At 40.1% G+C, this 13161-nt stretch overlaps 1 protein-coding gene across 5 annotated transcripts in view; it reads left to right on the forward strand.

The window, feature by feature from the left end:
* Window positions 1–4201: 4201 nt before the first annotated feature.
* Window positions 4202–13161, forward strand: part of LOC111868004 (coiled-coil and C2 domain-containing protein 1-like) — a 49491-nt gene continuing 40531 nt past the window's right edge. For all 5 annotated transcript variants that reach the window (XM_023858322.2, XM_023858323.2, XM_023858325.2 and 2 more), the window contains exons 1-4: window positions 4202–4383; window positions 4983–5130; window positions 6179–6282; window positions 11380–11570. In XM_023858322.2, the coding sequence (XP_023714090.1) occupies window positions 4324–4383; window positions 4983–5130; window positions 6179–6282; window positions 11380–11570 (503 nt within the window). In that variant the 5' untranslated portion in view covers window positions 4202–4323. The remainder of the gene's footprint in view (window positions 4384–4982; window positions 5131–6178; window positions 6283–11379; window positions 11571–13161) is intronic.

Below are 13161 nucleotides of genomic sequence, written 5' to 3' on the forward strand. Positions count from 1 at the left end.
AGAAACCAACAAGACACAGAAAGAAAACAGAGCTCTGTGACATTCCTATCTGTTAGGTCTGACTGTCCCACAGCAGTTATGCCCCCCAGATCTGAGAATAATTCATGTGACAAACCTAACTTGCCCATATGTCATTCACATCCATCTACAGTTTCTGGCAGTTGTTTTCAAGTTGCATGTGTTCTGTCCTTCCCTACGTAAACATCAGTACTATATATGCATCCGGATATGGCACATAATTTAAGTTTCAGTGGGCAACATTTGTTCCCTGGATATGGAAGCTCTTTAAAATTATCCTCCTCTTGAAAAGGGTGTGATATTTTCAGTATTCATCTTTCAGGAAATCAAGAATATGTTTTAGTTTCTAAAGTCTAAAGACTTTAGGTCAGCATCATCAAAAGCATGTCATTGCTTGAAAAGTGGACATGTCTAAGAATGTGGAGGAATCTGTCATGTCACTATTTTGCCATAAAAGGGTGGAAAGAGTTGTTTGGTATTCAATCAGTTTTCTTTCAGATGGCTGTGTGTCATGTCACATCTGAATAACAGTTGATATAAAAAGAAATATCTCATATTCAATGATATCAAGTGCTGGATGAGGTCTATTGCTAACGTGATGAGAGTATTGTTGGTAGTATCAATTGATCTCCACCAACAAAGTGACAACAGCTGCCAAAATATTGTATGAAAACACTGCATGGAATGGAGTCTTTTATTTTAATGGTGTGCAACATTTTGTTGTTTGCCAGCCATGTCACATGATATAAACTCTGTCCCAAGTACAAACAATATATTATATACAGGGTGTCCCAGGAGGAATGGACCAAACTTCGGGAGGGAGTTCCTTATGTTAAAGTATGCCGATATAACCCAAAACACCTATTTCCAAAGTTGAACGGTTACGGAGATAATGGCCCGAGAAAAGCGTGGTCTTCTAGCGGGTCTACGGACTATACCTATCAGCTGAGAGGCCTTATCTATGTTTGTCCTTGAGTGCCGTGATTCACCCTAGCCATATTTACGTAGTTGGCTTTATCAGAACGCGCCGTCACCCAAGTTACGTCAGCGCTTGCCATTCATGTGTCATATATAGTGCTTGGAAACCCTAAGGACAATTATGACATGGCGAGCGAGTATTTTGTACTTCAATTTTATGGCTTCATGTCACTCACAAGTTAGTTTTATGTTAATGTTCATTATTAACATTACAGAATCCACATATTCCTGCCATTTTTAATATGTATTTTGTAATCAACAAGTGTGCAACGCCGGTCAAAGTTTCACACTTCTCTGGCCATTATCTCCGTAACCGTTCAACTTTGGACATAGGTGTTTTGGGTTATATCGGCATACTTTAACATAAGGAACACCCTCCCGAAGTTTGGTCCATTCCTCCTGGGACACCCTGTATATTGGTCATGTCTTATGTGGTAACTGCCTTCTAAAAGAAGTTATTGAAAGAAAGATAGAGTGGCGGATAGAAGCGACCAGAAGACGAAGAAGATGCTGGATGACCTTGAGGACAGAAGAGGATATTTTCATTTTAAGGAGAAAGCTCTCGATCGCATCAAGTGGAGGAACTGTTTTGGAAGAGACTGTGGACCTGTCGTCTTGACAGATTACTGATGAATGAATGAATTTTGATATTAACTAAACTTTAGTGTGAATCTGTAATATTGTATTCTGTTATCTTTGACATGTAATAATGATGTTTTAGTATGGACATTTCTGAATTCTGGCAATGCCAAGAAGTTTGCGGTTCTGACATGTGGTCGACATACAAAAAATTTAAAAGCGTACAAAACTCAGTGAAAAACTCATTGATATGCCTGCATATGAGTACTATGCAAGGATCTTTATGACATGTTTGGTTCATTCAGACTTCCCAATTAGAAATGGAATGGCATGTATCAGTCCGCACCAAGAACTTGAAATTAATAATTTCTGGGTCAGAGTGTAAGCTGTCTCCAAGTTTCTCACTTCTTGCCGACCATTTGTACTGTACAGATGTGATCTCTGTGAGCTCCACATTCTGTATTACACATATAAGAGTTCTAAGTTTCCATTTAACTTCACTAAATTCTGTTGAGTGATTTGTTCAAAGGACAAATATTAATTCGGTGAATATAATTACTGAATTCGATGAAGCAAATAAGTTTATCATACATTTACATACTATAATTAACTGACACAGAGTAGTGTATGTTGTTATGGTGAAAGAAGCAGAAAAATACATGTGAATCAGCTCCTCATTCCAAATTCCAAGGATGATTAGTACTTTTGAAATTTATGAAGAAACCACAGTGAAGCACTAAAATACACTTAAATTTTATGGTTTATGTCAAGCTGGAGATTCAGATTTAACCCTTTAGACTCTATAAGACCGAAACATGTTAAGGATGAAATATTAAAAAGGAGAAAAGAATTCCATCAGTCACACTGGACAGAATTAATTAACCTTTTAAATTATTGTTAGTGTGACTTACCAGGTTGAAACAAATCAAACCCATATTGTCTCCCTTCAGCAGTCAGCGGATTGAAGAACAGATTCGGTATATCATTAACGTAGCGGTCAAGAGTTCACGGATTCGTATAAAAATATGGGGCCAATGATTCTCTGCGGACTTCCAGCACACCACACCCCCACCTTCTCATTATGTAATGGCACTTGCATGTAGCATGAGGATTTTCATCATTCCATATTCTTACATTTTTGTGCATTGACATGACCACTAACATGAAACCACTCCTCATCAGTCTGTAGATCTGATTCCATCATGCACATTTTGCAGCAGCCAGTTGCAAAAACGAATTCTTGCTGCATATTCTGGTTGTTTCAGCTCATGCACAACTGTTATTTTATACTGGCGAAATTAGATTAATGTTGTGACTGTGAAAGCATATCCTAGCGAAACACAGGTTTCCTGTGCTAAGCGTCTTAAAGGTTTTCGAGGACTGACCTGTAGTTGTGCCTAAGTATCACGAACGATCCCGAACCTTTTCTTCGGTCAGCAGAATGCTCTTCGATTGCCTCTTTATTTCACACTTAACCAGTGGCCCGCTACTTTTTCACAAGCTTGAATACAGACGACTTTCTGTAAGTTTTTCCTTGAAAATGTTTTGACAATAAACACATGCCGTTCAGTAGTGAACTTCATTTCAGTATAAATGTCGATCGCCTATCGACACCTCTTAACAGAGACTGGCTAATAATGCGACCTTTTTTTTTTAATTCGCTTAGTGGGGAGTTGAGTCCAACTGAGTCAACTCAGCACGGCGGCCACTGATTGGCTTATTGTAGCCTGCCCCAGGTGATTATGATGATGGAGAATTTGGTGGAATGAAGATTGGCAGGGGAAAGCGAAGTACTCGGAGAAAACCCGTCCCAGCGCGACTTTGTTCACCACAAATCCCACTTGACCAGACCCGGGATCGAACCCGGGCCGCCGCGGTGGGAAGCCAGCGACTAACCGCTTGAGGTATGGTGCGGCCAATACTGCGAATTACTGCAGTGGCAGAATCAGACCATCCGCCGGCGCGCGTTTATCGTCTCTTATGACTCATTCTGCCATCGGCAGTTATGGCGGGAAACTGATAAATGTGTCGGCTCTAGGTTGTTGCAAATTTTCCTCGATCTTTGAAATCACTTATTTCCATCTATTAGATAATAAAAGTGGGTAATTCCATATCTAGGTGAGCAACTACTTACTCCTTGAAGATGAGTGTAACTGGTGGAATGATAAGACTACGGTTGAAACACCAGCAGCTATCCCAAAGTTTTGACAGGACAGGTGTACATATACTTTATTTTGTAATTTTACGCACATATCAGTCATTGCGTCAGTTCGTGGCAACAATATATTCATAGACAGAGTTTAAAAAACTTCTCACGATATTTTTAAACAGAATGTGCATATTTTGGGGTGCATTATTTGTGACAAGAATTCTACAAATCATTCGGATCGCAATTGATCGCCCTCACCGTGTCTTCATTGATTTTACCATCTTTACACATGCAGTGCCAAGACCCTGAAGTAAGAAAATCTGTCAGATGTAACAAGAATAATGACTTGCAAAGGGAGGAATGCTTATATTTGATAAATACATCTGGGGACAGATTAGAAATAATGATTACCTGAAGTAATATTGTGTTGCTCCGTTGGCAATCGTGTTTGAATGAGTAATACCGTTGTAATCGGTGGCGATCGGTGGTAATATCACAGAGAGCATAGATTTGTAGTATGGTTGTTTGTATGTTGACGGTTTGTTGCACAACTTTTGTGAATAATGATTAATACTGTATAAGTGAATATAGTATGAATAATGTTTGGTCGTAGAAAAGAAGAAAAACGCCGTGTTAACCCTGGCGGCGGGTTGTCACAGGTGAGCAAAATGGTATTAACTTGTTTTAAAACCAAGAAGAGTATGTAAAGTTCATTTTATAATAATTCTTTATTAACGAGGTTCGTGGCCGTACTTTTATGCCCCAGTTTTTGGCTGGCTGCACAGTTATCCATATTAGCGAAAAAACGTTTAGTTTTAAAATATTTTAAACACTGTGGCCATGTGGTTGAGGTTCTGAGGAATTAAATGAGTTCTGTCTCTCTGGTCTATAACGCCTCATAAGTGAGCCAGTGTTTCGAAGGAACATGTCACCTCCATAATCAGGATTTAAGCGTAAGTCAAGCAAGAAACCAGAATAAAGCAGGCAGCAAGCGAATATTCAGAGTAGATGACATGAGAAGTGGAGTCACCAGGTTCCTGTTAAATGTTTGTAACTCACCAGGTTGCATAGCATCAGATCCTAGAACACAGTAGTTTTTGAAATGGGATTAAGTTGAACACTTCGCAATTCTGTGTTACAAGATAGTTCCTCAAAAGTGAAATTTCTTTGATGTCATTCAAGTTTATGTCTTAGGAGTAGTGAGTGTGAGCATTCACAGTCTTGAGTAAAATCATATTTTGTAAATTTGTTATTTTAGTTTGGACTGCTTGATGTACCAAATCTAAATGATTTTGGAAATATTGGCGTAATGAGAGAAATGGATAATGACGATGATGACGATGGAGATCTTGAAGCTGAATTAATGGCTTTGACTGCAGGAAAATCTCCTTCCAGGCCAAAACGAGGTGTAGTATTACAAAAGTAATTGATTATTATAGAAAACACTCCATAGAACAAACTTAAGACAAAATTTTGAAACCACATGAGTTGACAGAGCGGTAATGCTCCAGGCTCATATTTGACAGATGCTTGGATTGACTCTCAGCTGGGACGCAACTTATCCTGACTGAGGTGTTTCATGGTCTTCCTTAGCCCCTTCAGCTAAAAGCCCGTATAGTACTTTAATTGGGTCATAACTGTGTCATTCCAGATCATTTTAAATTTATTATTCTTTACTCCTACCATTCAGTGCTGTATAGGTTGGTTACTGACAGCAGCAGACTTGAAGATTAGCAAAAGAAAATATTTCTTTCTGCTAATATAGACACAGTATAGTTATATAGTGTACATTTTTGTGAATTATTTTATGATGCTCTCAGTAACTAGACCACATAGCATTGAAAGGTATGATGACAGTTGAAAGATGAATTGGAAAGGATTATAAGGAAGCGGTCATTTTGCTGCAAGGTGAAGGTTGCGGGTTCAATTTCCAATGAGGTCACTGGATTCTTCAATTTACCTAATCCTTCCAGCTGCGCTTTGGCCCTGGGGTCAAATGAGCTTCTAAAAGAAATGAGTACGAGGAATCTTCCTGGGAGTAAAGGGTGGTCAACATGTAAGGCTGACAACCTTACCGCCATCTTTGAGCCATTTGTCTAGAAAATGTGGGAACCTCGACTTCTCAAAACCCTATGGGCCTCCACGGCCTGTGACAGGCAGAGCTTTACCTTTTTTTTTAATAACATGTAAGGAAGTGATTGTGGCCAAATGGAGGTATTATTCTGGCAGTGCATGGAGAAACAGGAAAATCATAATGTAGCTCAGTCAAGATAGCTGTTGCCTTGGCCTAGATCATAACTGCACCATATCAGCCATCTTAATAAGAACTTTTAATGCTTATTGCTTATAAAGAATTAGGATGAGATCATTTCTGTGAACCTGCAGCTTGAGAGTAAAGGAAGGTTTTGCGTTCATGTTGCAAGAAACTTTTGTAGCACAGGTATTACTTTGCAGTTCGTCCAGCTCCAGTAAATTTAGATGCGATGGTGGCAGAAAGTTTGCGGGATATTCCTTCAGATGAAGAACTGTCAGGAGATGAAAATGATCCGGACCTGCTGGTAAGTTACTTGCCTGCAAGCAGTCCCTATCTCATGACTTTTTTTTAATGCTAATGGGGTGGGACTATGTCCCTTGTACTGCAGCCACTTCTGGCCTATTATACCAGCCCCGGATGATAGGTGAGGGTGATTGTGGAGCAGTTGGTGGAATGAAGATTGGCAGGGGAAACCGAAGTTCTTTGAGAAAACCCGCCACAGCACCAGTTTGCCCACCACAAAACCCACTTGACCAGACCTGGGATTGAACCCAGGCCGCCTAAGTGGGAAGCCAGTGACTAACCGCTTGAGCTATGGCGCAGCCTATCTCATGACTTAGTGTCAGTTATACCTGGGTATGAAATTTCCTAAGCACTGATCCAGTAGATAATGAAAATTAATTTTGAGAAGAAAGTTTATTTATTTTATTAAGCAACTGTACTTTTTACATTAATGATGGTTCCATGACTGAATCTTTCTTTTATGCTGTGAAGAAGATGCTTTTCATGTCTACCCAATGCCAGTAGACGTTTCAGTCTGTAAACATTCTCTAAATACTATTCTGCATATCTAATTTATTTTTCTGACAGTGAATCACAAATGCAGCCTCTTGGTGAGGACAGCTTATTTGCCTGGCTTGTCTAATGACAGTATATATATGAGACTGGTATAAAGCTCATCACTCACTCATGGAGCTGAGCCATTCTTGAGAAGCTACCACTTGTGCAGCTACTCAAGAACTTCCCAGCATTTTATGGAACCTGAAGGTTCATTATCATGTTCACAAGAGCCCTCCTGTGGTCCCCATCCTGAGCCAGATCAGTCCAGTCCACTCCATCTCATCCTATCTCTCTAAGATTCATTTTAATATTGTCCACCAACCTTTGTCTTGGTCTTTCCAGTGGTCTCTTTCCTTCTGGCTTTCCCACCAATATCCTATATGTATTTCTCGTCTCCCCCATTCATGCTACATGCCCTGCCGATCTCATTCTCCTTGACTTGATCATTCTGACTATACTTAGAGAAGAGTACAAGTTATGAAGCGCCTCATTATGCAGTTTTTCCAACCTCCTTGAAATTTCAAAGGGAAATTGTTAAAAGCAAAGATTTTTTTATTGCTAGTGGTGTGGGACTAAGTTCCTTGTGGCCACTTCTGGCCTATTGTACCTGCCCCACATGATAGGTGAGGGTGATTGTGGAGAAATTGGTGGAATGAAGATTGGCAGGGGAAACTGAAGTACTCGGAGAAAACCTGCCCCAGCGCCGCTTTGTCCACCATAAATCCCACTTGACCAGACCCGGGATCGAACCCAGGCTGCCATGGTGGGAAGCCAGCGACTAAGTGCTTGAGCTATGGCACGGCCAGCTAGAAGCAAAGATAGTTTGAAAGTATTTGATATCAACAACATGAAGTGTTCAGAAAAGCAGCAACATTTATATTAAGATACTAAATTTGACAGAATAACAGTATGCACAAGGTAGTGCTGTTATCTGGGGGAATTGTTTTCAGGAAAGGTTTCCTCTAAAAATTAACTTTGCAAGATTCTTATTGTTATTCTTTGCTTTGCTTCAGTCATGACAGTAAGTGGGGAGTCATTTGGCCCTCAGATACAAAATAACCAATGACAGACACTTTAAATTTCACCCGCAGCTCTTAGGATGTTAGCACCACATAATTTGGAGTCCTGAAATTATACATAGGTTATCCAGAAAGTAAGTTCTGATGGGCTATCGAAAAAAAAAATTATTTCCAAACCATTTATATTGCCATTTGATGTACATACTATATGCTACTTTTCACCATAGTTTCCATCATTGTTGATGCAATTGTTGTAGCGGGGTACCAGTTTTTGTATCCCTGCATCATAGAATGATGCCGCCTGCAATGCAAACCACATGGGAAAGGCTTCTTTGACCTCATTGTGGAACCTTCGCCCACCAAGGAAAGTTCGCAGATGCAGGATCACATGAAAATCACTTTGCACTAAGCCTGGGCTGTAGGGGGGATGATCGAATTGTTTGCAGCCAAATGTCACGATGAGATCTTGCATTGTGGCGGCAGTGTGTTGGTGGGCATTGTCATGAAGCATCACAACACCCCAACTAAGCATGCCACATTGCTTGTTCTGGATTGCACAGTGCAGTTTCATAAGTATGTCACAGTAGACACCTGCATTGATTGTTGAGCCTTGAGGCAAGCATTCCTCAAGCAGAACAGTTTTTATGTCCCAAAATACTGTGAACATGATCTTGTGAGTTGAAATGGTCTGTTTGAATTTTTTCTTTATTGGCGATGATGTGTGCCTTCATTCCATGGACTGCTGCTTTGATTCAGGGGATATGTACGACGCCCATGTCTTGTCCCCTGTGACTGTGCGACTCAAGAAGTCATCGCCTTCCTCACTGTATCGTGTCAGAAAGGTCAACATACTGGCCTGCCATTTCATTTTGTGTTCATTGGCAAGCAGCTTCAGCACCCATCATGAACACAGTTTCTGAAAATGAAGTTTATCAGACACAAATTCATGAAGAAGTGACCATGAAATTGATGGAAAATGCAGGGAAAGTGATGAAATGGTGAATCGTCTGTTCTCTTGAATCTTCTCTTCCACTGCACCCACCAGATCTTCATTAATCACAGATGGTCATCCACTCCATAGATCATCATGCACATTTTTGCGTCCTTCCTTAAAGTGTCTCACCCATCTCCTTACCATTGAATCTACTCATGGCATGTTCTCCATACAGCTCACAAAAATTGACAGAGAATGTCAGCCGGTTTCATGCTTCTTGCATTCAAGACACTGATTACAGGCTGCATTTCACATGCGGAGAGCTTCTCGATTTTCTTGAACATTGTAAACACACAGGACGATGTGTAAACACAGTTTGATTATCTGCAGATGATGTCCATGCCTTCCAAAAGACCAACAAACTCTGCACGCATGCGCACCATATTGGGCGCAGTCCTGCAACGGCAGTATTTGCAAATGGAACTTATTTTGTAGATATGCCTCATTAATAGATCCTTATATCTGACAAGTTTAATGTAGGCAGAATCTGTAGTTAAGTACTAAGGTCTTCACTTAAATAAAATGAAATAACAGTAATTCCATTGATAGGTCTGTATGATTATAAACCTATGCAAAGGGTGAGTAGCCTTAATGAATTTCTCTGAGAACTCGTTTGTAGCCTACATATTTTGAAAAATTGAAAGGAGGCATTTGAGATCAATTTGTTGTTTGTGTGTGCCTTTGTATCCCTGCTAACTCATGAAAGCTGGAATAGTGGAGCCAGAAGAGATGCCGTTACAGTACCATATAAACATATATGTGACATGTGAAATGACATCTGAAAATGGTGCAGCCAGAGAAACGCCACTGAGACGGCCATTGCTGGGCAATGGGCTCTAAGTCTTTCAGCTTCTGGGTTTCTACATGATGCAACCGACTGCTAACCACAGTCCTGAGAAGAAAGTTGTCCCCGCTGTATAACTTTGGATCAGGTCACAGAGAAAACACTGCCTCCAGCAATTCCTCTGTTAGGCCTTCTTCTCTGTGTCTTGTCAGTCTGTATATGTATCTCCTTATCATTGTTAAGCAGTGGCTCAGTAAATATGTTCCAATCATAACAAATACACACGCAACAATTGACGAATTGTTGGACCCATCTTTTTCTGTGTGGTCCGTGTCATATCAAAGGAACTTAGGTGATTAGTTCTTTCCAGAATTTCTTGTTCTTTTTCACCCAGTCATGTCTTACTTGTGCAACAGGTCTTCTTTATTGTGATACCATGCAGTTTTGTGTGATCTGGGGAAACATGCAGGCTCCATCTTCAGGATTGAAGTGTGTAGGTTTAGGAATAGGCAAGTTACAAGGAAGGTTGTTGTGGGACTCGAGAAGTGGGGACAAAGAAGAATACTCATTCTAGGTAAATGGAAAGAATTGGACAAAAGGTGGCTCTTAATAAGAGACACACAAGTTTACGGTCATAGGTGGGAAATGGAATATTGAGAATGAATGGTGATTTTCGCTGTTTACTTTCCCATTGGTGACAGTAGACTAGTATGCCCCTTATAAGGGCTGCTTTTTGTCCAGTTATTTGTGTTGGCTCAGACCTGATTCTTTTTTAACCCCTTCTCCTTGTGTCACATGGCCACCTTCATTATACCTTGTCTATGTAAACAAATGTATACCTGAACCTACACACTTCATCCATGAAATGAGAGGTAGCATGTTTTTCTTAGACGTTGGTATCTACTCAAAAAACTGCACAGTATCACAACCAAGAAGACTGCAACTCCATGTATAATAATGAACCCTTTGGAAATCTCAAAACATACGTCTCTTGCTTTCAATGTCAAGTTGTTTGTCATAGTCTCATGTGCAACACTAACGTAAGTTTATTAAAAGATATTCACTTCGAAAGTTTCACAATACATATTTCGATCAATGTGATCATGATCAGGTTTTAAAATTATTGGGCAAGGAAACTGCTGTCTTCTATTGTTAATGTATAAGTCCCCTCGACGCTCATATGTGTCTGTAACATGTGCAAATTCTTCTATTAGAATTTATGTATGTGGAGTTTTTATATGTCATGTAATTACTTATTTGTGTACTTACTTGTGTTGGTGGGTTGTCTTCTCTCCTGTTGTTTGTTGTGCTGCATGTGGTGTTCTCGAATGATTGCTCAGTTGAACTTGTTCTTTATTTTATAATGTGTTTATGTCACGCACTGGTGTTTTAACTCTTGCACTAACTCCAGTATCAGGGTACAGGTGTTGATGTATGTGTCGTTCATGTGTAATCCATCTTTACTCATTTTATATATATATATGTTTTCTTTCTCTAGTATGTCTAGATGTTTTCCTTTTTTCTCTATTTTTATATTTTTTATAGTGTTGATTATACTCCCATATGCATGTCCTGTATTTAATATATGATTTGAATATTCTGAGTTGCCATCGTTATTTCTTATTGCATGTATATGTTCTTTATATTTGGTCTGCAATGTTCGGCCCATTTGTCCTATGTATTTTAGCTAGCAATCCACACATTTCTTACTCTGACCATCAGCCTTAACAGAAATCGTGTGATGTAAAATTAATTGCGTTTCAGAATGAGCTTAGTGCCTTAAATGAGGATGAAGAAGAGGAAGAAGAAGATCCTGTGCCCAAACCTAAAGCTGAACCGCAAGCAACCTGTAATACAGGACCGTCCTTAGTTGCAATGCTTGAAGAGCGAATCAAGATGTACCGGGAGGCAGAGGGCAATGCAAACATGGCTGGCGAGACTTCCAGGGCAAGAAGGTAGAAAGAAAACTGTGCTCGTATAAAGTTGTAGTTTTCACATTGGTGAAGATTTTGATTGTGATGTTATGGGATTATGACGCCATGAAATCTGGTGGCTGGTTACTGTCTCGTAGAGTACAGAATCCAGAAAATATGCTTGTATAAGATTAGGGCTTTACACTATCAGTTTCTACGCCAGGATAGTGCGGTCCGTGAAGCAACACTACAAGCTGGACGACTGAGGGGTAGGAGTTTGAATCCAAGTAGGGTCAAGAATTTTCGTTTTTCCACATTTTCCAGATCAGGTCTGGGGCCCACCCAGCCTCCAATCCAATGGGTACCAGGGGTAAAATGGCTGGGTCCTGAAGTTGACCACTCACTTCCAACTAGTGCAGAGATCAGGAATGGGTGGATCTGTACATCCACTGCCCCATATGTCTTCATGATGTAGTGCTTAATTAAGCACAGGGACAGCTTTACCTATACATCAATTTCTAGACTGTGTAATGTCAGTAGAAATATGATTGATGTATTGGAAAGGATTTGGAAGGAAGTAGTCATTGCTTAATTACGCAGTCCTGACATTTGCCTGGAGGGACTGAGGAAAACGTGGAGAAGTTCTGTCATTTTAGCTGGTATCAAGTTTTGCTCTCTTTCTTGTTATACTCGTAATCATACCCAAGAGAAAGGTTTAATATCTGTTCAGCGTATATTCCTTGAACAGGCTTGAAAATTCAGGCCTTCATAATGCAAGCGCATTCAGAATTGGTGTGAAGAAGAATAGAAGAACCTGGGCATGAGTATTTTGTGGGCTCAGTGGACATGCTAGATAGACGGAGTGCATCAGTCCTTCCAAATGAATATTGAAGTAGTAAAGTTAAAGGCCAGAGTGCAATAATAATGAAAGCTTGACTTAAGGAGTAAGAAACAGTAATCCAAGATAATGTGTTAATACAAGTCAGAACAATTTTCAGTCTTATAGGAAGGGCCATAGAGGTGAACCTCATTATATGCTGCATATCCACTGTCATGTGGGGCATGCACAGTTCCCCTGACTTGATCCTGTCATTTCCTAACACTCCACCTTACTCAGCATTCGTTCAGTATGTTTTTTGTTGTAAACAATTTCAGAAATACATCCTCTGCGTATAATGAGACTTACCTCCAGTATAATTTCATTTTGTATATATTTCTTTTTCCTTGACACTACAGCCCCAATGAGCCTGGGCCTACCTCCATGAACTTCTCCGTTCACTTCGATTTTTCTNCTTGTTGTAAACAATTCCAGAAATACATCCTCTGCATATAATGAGACTTACCTCCAATATAATTTCAGTTTGTATATTTTTTTTTCCTTGGCACTACAGCCCCAGTGGGCCTGGGCCTACCTCCATGAACTTCTCCGTTCACTTCGATTTTTCTCAATCTTACACATTCGGTAGGACTTCTTTGGCGGGTGATCAGCTCATCGCAAGGCCTCTACCTGTACACAAACACAGAAAAACGCACACACACAAACTAAACATCCATGCCCTGAGTGGGATTTGAACCCACAATCCCAGTTTCCAAGCAAGCGAAGACAGTACATGCCTTAGACCGCTCGGCTACC

This window comes from Cryptotermes secundus, unplaced genomic scaffold, assembly GCF_002891405.2.
Source record: "Cryptotermes secundus unplaced genomic scaffold, Csec_1.0 scaffold508, whole genome shotgun sequence".
Classification (NCBI taxonomy): Eukaryota; Metazoa; Arthropoda; class Insecta; order Blattodea; family Kalotermitidae; genus Cryptotermes; species Cryptotermes secundus.